This window comes from Epinephelus lanceolatus, chromosome 6 (assembly GCF_041903045.1).
Source record: "Epinephelus lanceolatus isolate andai-2023 chromosome 6, ASM4190304v1, whole genome shotgun sequence".
Lineage (NCBI taxonomy): Eukaryota > Metazoa > Chordata > Actinopteri > Perciformes > Serranidae > Epinephelus > Epinephelus lanceolatus.
Genome location: NC_135739.1, coordinates 20,848,872 through 20,861,808, shown reverse-complemented (window position 1 = coordinate 20,861,808; position 12,937 = coordinate 20,848,872). Strand labels below are relative to the sequence as shown.

Below are 12,937 nucleotides of genomic sequence, written 5' to 3'. Positions count from 1 at the left end.
TATAATCTATATAGCTCCTATAGGAGACGGTGGAACATGCCGAGCTCAGTGCGCCTCCGCAGGATATCATGCACACAGAACCGATGGTGGCGTTTGGCCCTCAGACGAATCTGGGACCTCCAGAGCAGGTACAGTGCAGCGATCGTGGTGATCTCAGCCATGGTCGATGAGAGAGAGAAGTGGTGGAAGTAATGTTGTTGTTATCTAGTGAAAATGGGCGGGCTCGTACTCACACATCTGACGCGATAATGCGAATTTTACATAAATGGCCCAGCGTCCAAACTCAAGGGAGTAGCGCGATGACTTTTCATTTACTCGCGCAAGTAAATCGCGTTCATCGCGTTTGGTGGAAACACATGGTAAGGAAGACTTAAAAAGTTGTGGACAAGGCTTGGCAAGTCATGGGTGAGATTTACATATTTATACATGAATACAGACGTCTGGTATATGTTCACATTAAAAAATGATAAAAGTCGTTATTTTCTAAAGAGAGGAGCAGACGATGTGCATTTTTACCATAGCTAAATTGAAACATACAGTGTATTTGATATGTCGAAGTCTAATATATTAACATTTCTTTGCTAATACATTCACAGTGTACTATGGAAAATGTCAAAAAATATTTTTGCTAGTTTGCTATTTGTCACGCTATATATTATAGTAAGCATTACAAGTGTGTTGTGCATTTATAGCTTATACACAGTTCTGTACTGTGATTAGTTTTAACATTGAAATGTGATTGGGCATAATAAATGCCACAATCTCACAATATTGGTTGGCACTTATACTGTGGAACCTCAAATTTTGGAGAAAAGTTATGTTGCGGTTTAACTGTCATGGTTTGTGTTTGTATTATTATCATTATTGCAGTAATTCACTATAACATTAGGCTTTGTACTGAAGAATACAATCTTATTCCAGTAATACTGAGATAATATACATATACAGGCATCATTTTCATATTGTGAAATGTTGCATGACTCCCATGTAGCAGCGTATAAACGGCCACCAGCAAGGGTACGCAGACGAGCCGGCATCCTTGGAGTGCAATCGAGCAGAGATGATCAGTTTTGTTAACTGTATCTGCTGTGAATATCTGAATGAGCCTCTGATCACCATGAATAGTGTTTCATGAAAGGTGCAGAGTTTACATCATTGACATAATAGAGTACCAGCTGGAGTCAACCAGCTGTCTGACATATGCTGTTTCTGCAAGGAAAGCAGTGCATCCCATGTGTTCACAAACCACAGCTTACAGTCAGCTGGTTAGATCTTTGCCAGTGAGACCCTGGCACATACTGAGTGGCAGCAGAATTCTCAAACTATAGATACCTCAAAATTGTTCCATACTGTTGGTGGTGCCAAAGCTGATCAGATGAGGATTTTACATTTTTTGGCCTTGACGTTTATAAATGAGGTAATTTACTCTTTTCTCTTCCATGGCTCCACCCACTGAAGCTTGACCCCACCAATGAGATTATTCCTGCATGCAGAGCATCTCCGCCTCTGACAAGCGTTTGTACAAATACAGCTACAATCTGTCTAATCTGCCTGTTCCTGTGTGACCGTGTGTGTGTGTTTGTACACGTGTCCGAGTTCCTACCTCAGGCCGCACTGACAGGGCTGTATTGAAGGACTCTACAGCTTTGTTGAATTCTCCGCTGAGGTTGTAGAGCACCCCAAGGCCCGTCTGCAAATCCGGGTCGATGCTGTCAGAGTTGTGCTGAACTGCTTCCAGGAAGAGCTCCTTGACCTCAGGTAGCATGGAGCTGTGCGGACACACACACACACACACACACACACAGATCACACAAACACAGCTAAGGATTAGTGTGACTTAAGGCTGCTGAGTGAGCACTCTTAAGATCGCAGAGCTATGATGTGCACTGTACTGCATGTCAACTTTTATTCACAGAGTGTAAGAAATGAGAGAGAGAGAGAGAGAGAGAGGGGGAGATTGACAGGAAGCTAACAGAGATAAAATGAGGGAAGAAGAAAAGAGAAATAACGGCAAGGACACATGCAGAGAGAGCTGAGTAAAAGAAGGACGACTAGTATTCAGTTTTGTTTTTGTTCATTAGTTCAGTTTATGTAAATCACATCCTCCGTGTTGGCAGCAAAAGTAGCAGAGTTTAGTGTTTTGAAGCTTATTAGTTAATGAAATGAATAGCTAATGAAATGTTTTTGTTTTTATTTTACTTGATTGGTAAGTTTATTTGTTATTGTTTTGTTTGTGGTTCTGGCCAAGCAGTGAAGCAAGCAAAATAATTTTTTGGGGGCATTTTATGCCTTTATTAGGAAATGATAGGAAGATATGGGGAACAACATGCAGCAAGGATCCATAGCCAAATGTGAACTGGGGATGTTGCTGTTCATGGTCAGCACTGTAGTGCCAGTAGGGCACACTCTTTTAACTAAACTTAAATCAACCATCAAGAAAGTGAGCCAAATTTATAACATGATAAACACGATGACTTCCATGCTTCTAATGAGTTATTGTACCATGATTGGTTCGATTTAGCAACACCATGCAGAGCTGAGCCAAGCTGTGATGACATATTGTATGTTTCCACTACACTTTAATTATGAAGGGTTCCATCCATGTATTATGAAATCTGGATACCAGACCACAAGATGGCGCTTACTTAGTCCAGTAAGAATTGCTTTTCTTGTTCGCTTATATGCAAATAAAGTTTCTAGTAGGGATAGACCGATATGGATTTTTTAGAGCCTATGCCGATACCGATTTTTTTTCCATCACCCTTAGCCGATGACCGATTATGGACTGCCAATTTTCTTGAGCCGATATTTGGGGCCCGATACTGCTTTTGCTCCCTCAATTTACATAAAAAAAAATGACACAATGATAACAAATATTACAGGTCTCAAGTTTAAAATAAGAAACATTTATTGAACAGTAAAAAATACTAAAACAAGATGGGGTAGTTGAGGTAGAACAGGTAGAATATTATTATTATTGTTATACATTCAAATAAAAAAAGAGTTCAGTGCTCTTAAATCTTCCAGTAATGTCTTTATAAAATAAACAGATATTTAAGCTGAAGCATAAATAAAACAACAACTACTGTACACAGTAGGATTCAACAGCTTTGTTCAACTTAACCACATACTTTGAAATCCGCGAACCCACGCACGTATCGGCCGATGCCGATACAAGTAAAAAACTCAAATATCGGCCCGATATATCGGCCGGCCGATGTATCGGTCTATCCTTAGTTTCTAGCATCTGGGTTTACTAGTGGGTTATACAACCCACTGAATATGCACAGTAGTGTTTTACACGCTGGCTCTGCCCACAAGTTGGCGCTCAGCCCATAGAATTTTTTGAGATGATGTCATGGATTTTTAAATCGCTTTTTTCAGCTCAAGGACGGTTTTACAAAAGTAAAACCTCCATGGGTCAAAAATTCATGATCGAGTCACAATTGACCTTGTTTGCAGTTTGAGGTGGGCACGGTATGGCAGTGGTTAGCATTGTCGCCTCACGGCAAGAGGTTTCGGGGTTTGATCCTGGGGTGGGGGAGCACTTCTGTGCGGAGTCTGCATGTTCTTTCTGTGTCAGCGTGGGTTTTCTCCGGGTTCTCGGGCTTCCCACAGTCCAAAGACATGCACATTAGATTTATTAGTGACTCTAAATTACCCGTAGGTGTGAATGTGAGCGTGAATAGTTGTCTGTCTCTATGTGTCAGCCCTGTGATAGTCTGGCGACCTGTCCAGGGTGTACCCCGCCTCTTGCCCAGTGTCAGCTGGGATAGATTCCAGCCCCCCCGTGACTCCCAACAGGATAAGCGGTTACAGAAAATGAATGAATTTATGAATGAATGCAGTTTGAGGTGTCCCGTCCCTTTTGGGACACACAGGATTTGTTTTTTGCTGCAATACCACAAGTGGCCACTAGGAAAAATTGAAAGCAAGGCTGAACAACGCTGTTCCCGGAAGTCTGGCTGTGCGAGACCATCAGCAGCTAAACTTGTGTGTTTACACTGGAGACATTTTTTTCTCTGTGTTTTCAACTGTACTTCTGCAGAATCCACTTGAATTTCTGTGGTTTGGAGTTTCACCCGTGTTCCTGTTTGGACTTTCAGATATCTGCTTTATTTTATTGTTTACTGATTGCTTTCAGCTGTACTGGAGCTGTGTTATGTTACTGCTAATACAAACTGAATCTTTCCTGTTGTTGCTGTTTCACTTGAAAAACTTAATAGAGATAAAAAAGGAAAGGAAAGAACAGAAAAGAGGAGTGTAAAGAGTGAGGGATGGACTAAGAAGCAGAAATGAAAAGTATGATATGAATGGATTAGAGCAGAGACCACAGTAATTGGGATGTACCTCTTCACATTGACTAGATGATTAAATGATTTGATAAAGTGCTGCTTTACTTTGGGAGCAGAATTAGGCCTTTTCAATCTGATATATCTAACAGTCTCATTTTTCCTAGCTTAAGATAATACAGATGGTCTGCCTTCTACAGCAGTAAGAGTGGTTTGACAAGATGGATACACGAAGCTCCATGATTGCTGCTTCACCAGTGAAATTACACCAATACCAGCTGTGGTTGAGAGACCTTGAAATCAGATTTTGCTTCTCCTGACAGAGTAACAGCAGTTTAAGTAAAACAAATGAGACCCTGAAACAGCCGGTAATGATCTTGTTTTTGAGTATGCAGCTTGTAGCACATGATGTATCATATGTTTGTCAGGTACTCAGTGACTCTGTACTTATAGATAAGCAGTGTTTCCCTTACTGTTATATTAGGGGGTGCACACACACAGGTGAGCACACTATAGCGTGGCTCGGGCCGCATTTTCCTGACCGAACCTGACCCGAGTCTGAGGCAATTATAACTGAGCCCGGCCCGAACCCAACAGACTGTCTGATTTTTAAGTCCGGATCCGACCCGAGACCGATGCAGTTTGTTACCTGACATAGTTATTGTTATGGACAATGTGTAAATGACCATCAAAAGACTGCTGTTACCCACAGTCAAACACGCCACTCGCACAGCAGTGCAACATGGCACACAACATAACATAATGTGTGCCAGGTCTTTAGGTTAAATGTCATTTTACAAGATCTAAAAATACAGCGACATGATCTATTTGATGTTTTCATCAGGTAAAAAGTATCGTTGAACTGTCTGCCCATTCAGTCTAAATACTCTACCTTTCATGTCTGCCCATGTTGAGAGCAGTAGACATCCTGCGTTGAGAGTTTGGGGATCCTATGAGGTGCGTTTTGCCCTTCAATAAGTGCTTGTACTTTGGATTGTGTCGCAGCCAGCGGAGCAGGGCCTCGCAGGCATCATGTCGCATACCAGTGTTGGTCAGGCTCACTGCCAGGGCCATGAGGGCTTGGAGGTTGTTTGGGTGGAGCTCCAAACACCTGGATAGAGAAAGGACCCGGGAATGGGAGAGAAGAGATGGTGTAAGGTGTGCACTTCAAAGGAAAATCTAGATTTGACAGGCATTAATTGGGACAGGCCAAAGCGAGGGAACATCAGGCAGAGGCTAATGATTTCTGGGTCAGGATGGATGAGCTGCATCTCTCCTGCTCTGCCTCTCCTGCAGAGGACCGGGTTTGCATGCTGCCCTCAGCAGTGGGGTTAGATGATCTGCATTTAGGGAAAAAAATGCTCTTGGTGAGCTGGAGATGGAAAGTGTGTTTGTTGCGAGTGCTGACGTTATATCACCGGTTACATCACTTGGACAACCGCCACTAAGATCTACTGTGGCTTTTGTAATTGAAAATGGGAGAAGAGCAGCACTCTGTCGGATGCACAACTCGGATTAGTTTAGAAACTGGAGGAGAGGCCAAAACAAGATTTCATCAAGATAATTTTCAAGACAGATTTGCTGCAGCTGATGCGCCAACTTCCTTAAAACCCACATAATCTCAGTCAAACCAAATTATTTCAGTCCCCCACTGCAGTGTGCTGAAGATTATATAAACTTTGGTTCAGGCCACTCAAATCCACTGTACACTTTCAAGGATGTGTTCCTTTTTTTGTGTGAAAAACGTTAAACGTCCCATGTGTACAAGGGGTAGAAAATGGAAAAGTCCCACTTTTGGCAGATTTCTTTTTTGTATACATAATCAAACTAACCACACACCCATCATTCACATTAATGCCACTTCAGTTACCCACTGTGCTTCAGAAAATGTTTTTGCAGAGAGCTGTGGAGGCAAAGCTCACATGTTTTGAGCATCAAAAGTGAAGCATAAAATAACCATGATAGAATAAGGCAAAACTAAACAAAAGTTCTGTGCATGAGAAATAACATTAGCCAAACAAAATGTTTATTTTTAATGTGTTTTTGTTTGTGTTGCAATTTTTAATGCAGTGGTAAAAAAAGCTGAATAGAGCAGGGTAACATGGTGCTTGCCAACTGAAGTGTTGCCAGTGTAGCAACAACAGGACTAATGCCAGTTAAACATTTAATCTCACTTCGTACCCAAACACACCCCTCACAGATGGAGCATTACATAATGTACACCATGCAAACTATCTGAGATCTGAGTGGCGTTTCAGAATATGCATCAATGCATCAATTGGATTACGTGAGATTCTCGCAGGAATTGGGAAATACATTATTTGCATCCTTTGTAATCCCATTTATGTAGAACAGCAATTAAATGTTTTTATTTATTTATTTCTTAGTATTTTTTCTATTTCACAGAATGGACAATTTATGTCACACTTTGAAAAAAAAAAAGGACGGATGCATTTTTTCCTGAATGGCTGTCTCCTGTGTCTTCAGTTGACTTGTCAGTGTTCACACTCCCAGATCGGTGCAATTTCTGGCTTCAGCAGTGTTATGAATGAAAGTGGGCCACCTCCCATTGAGGACTCATACCCTGGCTCTGTGCAATCACCATCCATGTGGGGTGTCTCTATTTTAGGAATAAAAATCACAGAACCTTTCCTTCCAATCGCAGCTTGGTAAAGTAAAACAGTAAAGAGCTCTTCTCCTCGGGACTATAAATAAAACAAATCTCTACATCAGAATTTTGACTTCTCTTGCTGAATAGACTTTTGCCAAAAAGTTTATTGAAACCTCTCAGGCAAATTTCATATGATGGGCTTCATCTCTTAACATTTCCAGAGTCCCACTTATGCAAACATATGGTGTCTCTGAGCAATAACAGCTGACAGCTCCGCCAAGTCTGAGAACATTTTTTTTTTTTTAAATGGGAATTTGATGCAGTTGTTTCTCCTTACCTCTGGAGGGAGACGATCGCAGCCTGCTCATTCTCATTTTCAGCTTGCGTGGTCCCCAACACTTGCCAAGCCTGCAGGGAAACAAAATACAGGTAACAGTAAACAGCAGGATGGAAACCTGGACCCCATAGCCAGTATTCTCAAGGGGCTGAACCACGGTTACAGTGGCTCAGCATCATCAGTCAGGCACAATGAGAGAGATCCAACATGGAACAAATGACGCTAGTGTTTCAGACACATAAACACAGAGGAGCTTCAGTGCATTTAACATTCAGAACTCCATCAATTGTAAAACCTTCATGAGGTCAAACGGGCACATGCAATTATGATTAAAAATGTGTGTGTAAAAAAAGTATTTAGCTTGGAGGGCTGGCCTTAGATACTCTCATATACTCAATTTAATCATCGGAGCAATAGAAGGCCTTTTATTATTCAATGAAGCTATCAGAGATGACTCACTGACATATTGCTTTATCTCTTTAAAAACAGTTAAGAGATAATTTAGGTGAGGACTTCTCATTAATGTTGAGCTGAACAGTTCATCAGTCAGCAGAAAATTATAATAAGGGACTATTGTGATAATGGATTTATCATTTGAGTCATTTTTAGGGAAAATATTTGGATTTTGGACCATTGGTTTGACAAAACAACACACTGAACACGTCACCTTGGCCTCTGTGAAACTTTGGTTTCAGTATTATCTGCCGTTCATAGATTAGATGACAGATTAATCAGTGAAAATGAAAATAATGGTAAGTTTCAGCCCTACATTTATTGGAGGAAACTTCATATATTATACATTTTCAACCAAGTCTGTGTCACCATGGTGTGGGAGATGTGTGCAGATGAACGTTGTTAAGGTGCTCCTGTGCTGGCAGCTCCCGGAGCACCCAGCCTGTCTGCCAACCGAAATTCACTGGATGATGTCATTGATGACACAAAATGAAGCGTTCTAGTGGATTTCTGCTCACTGAACAGCACAGGGGCCACCCTAACACAGTTCATCTGCACACATGTCCCACACTGTAGTGACACAGATCTGGTTGAAAATCAGCAATGTATCCCTTTAAATGCATCAGATAAAGAATATCAAAGCTGCAACAAACAGTGCATTCATTATTAATAGTGCTCTCAGTCAAATCACACTTTCCCAGCTCAAGGCAACGCCCTTTGATTTCATGTTTTGTCCTACCAGCAGTGCAAAACCCCCAAATATTCAGCTTACAATGATATAAAATTGACTGAAGCAGAAATTCCTCACACTTGTTCATTTTCTGTCAGTCAACTAAAAGATAAATCACGTTTTTGCTCATTAAATGCATAGGTTCAGATTTCAGAGAAAGTACCAGGGGACTTTTATTTACCCCGAAGTACCCCGAATCCCCCTGTGTCATAAATGTCTTTCTCAATGTTGAAACAAAACCTACGCCCTTGCTGGAATGTGACTGTGTGAGGGGCACTGTGGCTGATCTTTGTGCCAGTGTTGGTTCTCAGCAGGGACATGCAAATGGAAAGTACCCTTGATCAGCACAAGAGGGCAGACAATGATATATAACTAACCTCAAACCAAGATTATGAGATTACCCCTCTGTATTTGTGTCTGTAAGGGCACTCTTAATAACCTGTTCCAAAGCTAATCTCTGTAGATGCTTTTTTGTTCCACTCTTTGAAATGAGGGTCGAAATTATTTCTGAATGATTCAGAGGTCTTCACAGTGGGGCAATAAGCCACTAAGCGCCCTAGGAGGAATTTTGGAATCGTATTAGTTCCATACACCGCGGGATAATCCTCTCCTCGGAATAACTGGCACATTTCTGTATATTCCAGGGGATTCCGAAAGTACTTTGTATGAGGGCTTTGCTCTTTCAGCCTGCAAAGAGGTCACTTCTTTAGAAATGGGGAGAATATAAAAAGGAGGAAAAAAACCTGCAGAATGAGCTATTATTCAGCTCACTGGGCAAATGGAAATTCTCATCAAGAGTATGGACAAGTTGAGTATATTTGCTACAGTAAACAACTCTTTTAACAAGAAAAAAAAAATCCTTGGCCCTCTACAGGCAATCAGCATCTAGCCTGTGGGTGCTGCCTACTAAATCTGCTTCACACAGCCTGTGTGGTCAGTGAGGCATTCTTCCTCTTGAGCTTCTCTCAACATGAGGTGGACTTATTGGGGTTGGATTTAGCCATTAGTTTGCGCTGAAAACCCAACTGCTGGTTGACCGATGCAGGACTGCAGTTTTATTGGCCATCTGCAGCGTAAATGTTCCTCCATCTCCTCCTTAGCTTCCCTGGTTAAATAAGGAAAAAATACAATATGTGTGTGTGTGTGTGTGAAATGAATTTACCTCTGAATCTTGAGGGTCCTGCAAGACAGCTCCTTCCAGCATAAGCACAGCGTTTGGCAAGTCTCCCTCTCGAGACTTCTTTAGTCCCTCTTCAAATGCATTAGGTAAGTCTTTATAAGGATTATCTGTGTGGAAGTAGTAACCCTGTCAGCAAAAAAAAAAAAAGAAAAGAAAAAAAAATAGTGACAGTGGCAATGTCAGTTTCTCTTTATTCCACATTCAAATGCAAACCAGGGCAACTGTCCTGTGCAGTTGTATATTTAAGCAAAGCTCCAGCAGCAGGAATTGATCTTTTCTGCTTCACTTCAAACCTGGCTGAGCTCCCCGGGCTTTGTCTGTTCTCTTTAAATGTTAAACTTTGCATTTTCAAACTGTGATTACCCTGGAGTGTGTTGTTGACCGCCTCTGAGTGCGATGACTTTGAAACAGCTTTTTCTTTAAGAACTAGTTCTGCACTGGGATCAATCAGAAAGCCCAGAGGTCTGATCTCCTATGATTTCCTCATATAAGAAGGTCACCTTATTAAAAAAAATCTGTAAAGTAAAGTATACTGCTCAGCCATATGCTCTGTCCTCTGAGATGCAAAAAAAATACTTTATAGCATATATGATGGTGCTTCATATATATGGTACAGTGCAGGTTATATTTAATCCCATACAAAAAGCTCTATAGGTATTAATTTGCAGAAACATAAATGTGATTGCTCAATATCCTACATTTAAAGTAAAAAGTAAAAGTCTTTACCTAGGGATTTGAATTCCTTGGTGAACTCAAACTGTACAAGGCAGCTCTGCACATTTTGATATCTGAATGACAGTGGATGTAAGCTCTGTAATGCTTTCTATCAGAATACCACAGTAGCTTCTGTGTTCAGCTTGTATTTTCTTTTAGGTCTCAAATATTTGCTTCCTGTGAATGGAGATGTCCACACCCAACAACAGGGTTTAAAGAAAAAGTTTGACATTTTGGGAGATGTATTTTTCATTTTTTGCAGAGAATTAGGTGAGGAGATTGACAGTGACCTTCCCAGCTTGTGACACGATGACAGCAAGACAGTAACTTTCTCTTAAAGGGAAACTCACTTTAGCATTGGCAGTGTGTGCAGATGAACGGTGTTTGGGAGGCAAACACTGTTCATCTGCACACACTATGATGACACAGAGCTGGTTGAAGATCGGCAAAGCTACTCTTTAAATATCTTCGTATGAATTACAGCCGTTTCCTCCTGCTTGTAGTCGTGCTCAGCTAAGCTAATCACTTCTTGGTTCAAGCATTATATTGTGCAAAGATGAGAGTAGTATCAGTCTCCCAAAATGTTGAACCATGCCTTAACTTTGAAGGAATAGGCAAATATGTGGGACAGTGTGCTCTTTTCACTTGGACATTATGCATGATTGAGGTGTATTTTTTACATAAAATCTTAATATCAAAAGTACAGTAAACATATTTTATATCACATTTCTTCAAATGCTGGGTAACTCATTTTACAGTACAACTCTAGATAGGCAAGCATAGTTTACTCTATAAAGGCTGGCAGTACTGTATATCTCTACATTAGTTTAATCAGTACAAATTTCTGCACATGCTGATTGTAACATTGTGATGATAGTGACCTTCTCATGTGGAGAGACAGAGGAGGGAATCTGCGCCTGCTCGTTTTCTGTCAGCCAGTTCCGCCGAGCGAGCTCTTCCCACTCTGCCTGCATCTTATCCCAGAACTCTGTATCTGACTACAGACGTCAGAGCAGAGAGACAGAGACAGAGAGGGGGACACAGTGGGAGGACGGAGGATGGAGAGATGGGGGAGGGGGAGAAGGAGGGAATGAGTGATTAGTGCACAGTAGAACAGCTCCTTTCCCATCATTCTTCTGTTGGAAATGTCATGTGGCTGTTTCACTGACTGTAACATAAGGACTGCCACACTTCTGATGACTCAGCTTATTTGAAAGTCAAGTCAGAGCTTAAAGGAGCCTTCCGCACTTACAATGCAAACAAATGGTCGGCCCCATCATGAAAAATCAATACACAAGATCAGAACCTACTCCCACTCTTAAATTGATTGACAGGTCTTTTAAATGCAAACAAATTAACACATAACAGTAACTGGAGCTTAAGTATTAATGTTTTCTTTCGTGGTTAAAGGTGAGTTTACATCAATAATGTTTACAGCTGGAAAACAGCGTGGTATATTCATATATGTTCACTTAAGAAATGCAAAAAATGCTCATAACTCTTCTGCAAGACAAAACTTTTTAACCATGCATGCGAGCAGACTTCATTTATATAGTCAAGAAATGTTGGATTGGGGTCTTAACCTCTTGACATTTGAACTGTTATTTGTTGACATTTCAGTTAGATGGCTGAATCCTTGAAGGTTATCATGGATGAATAACATCAGTCGAATATGCCAATCCACCTCCTGGAATAGCTTTTCATTTTCAATCCGAAGGGAAAAATGAACCTATTAGACACAAGCTTATACATTTAAATTCTTCAAACAATAACAACCAACATCAGTGTATGTAAGTATCTCAATATAAATCTCTGGTACACAACCTTTATTGTCTTTGCCTGCAGTACACACAACATTCAAATACAATATCGTAGTGTAATGGGATGTAACACTATTCTTCCAATGAATAACAAATAGCTGAACTGAAGTGTTTCCATTTGTAAAGCTAGAAAGGTGCTCTCAGTAGAATGCAAATCTCCGCCGGGCGGCCGCTCAGTTTCAGTGCAACCACTCTCAACAATTCCTGTAATTTCAGCAGACGCGCTGCAGCATGTTTCAGAAGCGTCCCAGAAACTAATAAAAATACACGCCTAGTCTATTTTAACAGGCACTGCATGTGAAATATTGATAGAGCATAATTATGAGGATGAATGTATTTTTAATGACTAAAACACAGCTAGAAATTTTTGATCCAAATTTTTGGTCATAACTAAACTAACTAAACTAGACCATAAAAAGAAACAGTTTACCTAGATAGCCTGCTTACTTACTCATGGTAAAAGCACAAGTATCAAGACAAATGACCAAATCAACAAAAACAGCAGTTCTAAAAAATCTGCAGGCAAAACATTACACTTTTGAAATGTTCCCAATGTGGTATGATGCGGTATGAGGCATAGCTTATCAGAGAGCAGGGGTTACCTTTGTAACCAAAAGGTTTTGAGCCATGACGAAGGCCAAAATGTGGCCTGCAACAGATGGTAAGGCTTGTTGTTTTAGCCAAGCCAATTTCTGGAAAACTTGTGGCCCCTACCGGCTGGTTGAGAGGAGTGAGGAGTCAGTAGCCAATGACTGTATAAAACATCACAAACAGGTTTTCCAACAATTATGAATCACGGC

The 12,937-nt window shown here is 40.8% G+C and overlaps 1 protein-coding gene across 3 annotated transcripts in view; it reads right to left on the bottom strand.

The window, feature by feature from the left end:
* pex5la (peroxisomal biogenesis factor 5-like a) overlaps positions 1-12,937 on the bottom strand; it is a 130,294-nt gene that overhangs the window by 13,810 nt on the left and 103,547 nt on the right. For all 3 annotated transcript variants that reach the window (XM_033621637.2, XM_078168800.1, XM_033621638.2), the window contains 5 exons: positions 11,199-11,315; positions 9,586-9,729; positions 7,241-7,311; positions 5,185-5,403; positions 1,604-1,769 (listed from right to left, as the gene is read on the bottom strand). In XM_033621637.2, the coding sequence (XP_033477528.1) occupies positions 1,604-1,769; positions 5,185-5,403; positions 7,241-7,311; positions 9,586-9,729; positions 11,199-11,315 (717 nt within the window). The remainder of the gene's footprint in view (positions 1-1,603; positions 1,770-5,184; positions 5,404-7,240; positions 7,312-9,585; positions 9,730-11,198; positions 11,316-12,937) is intronic.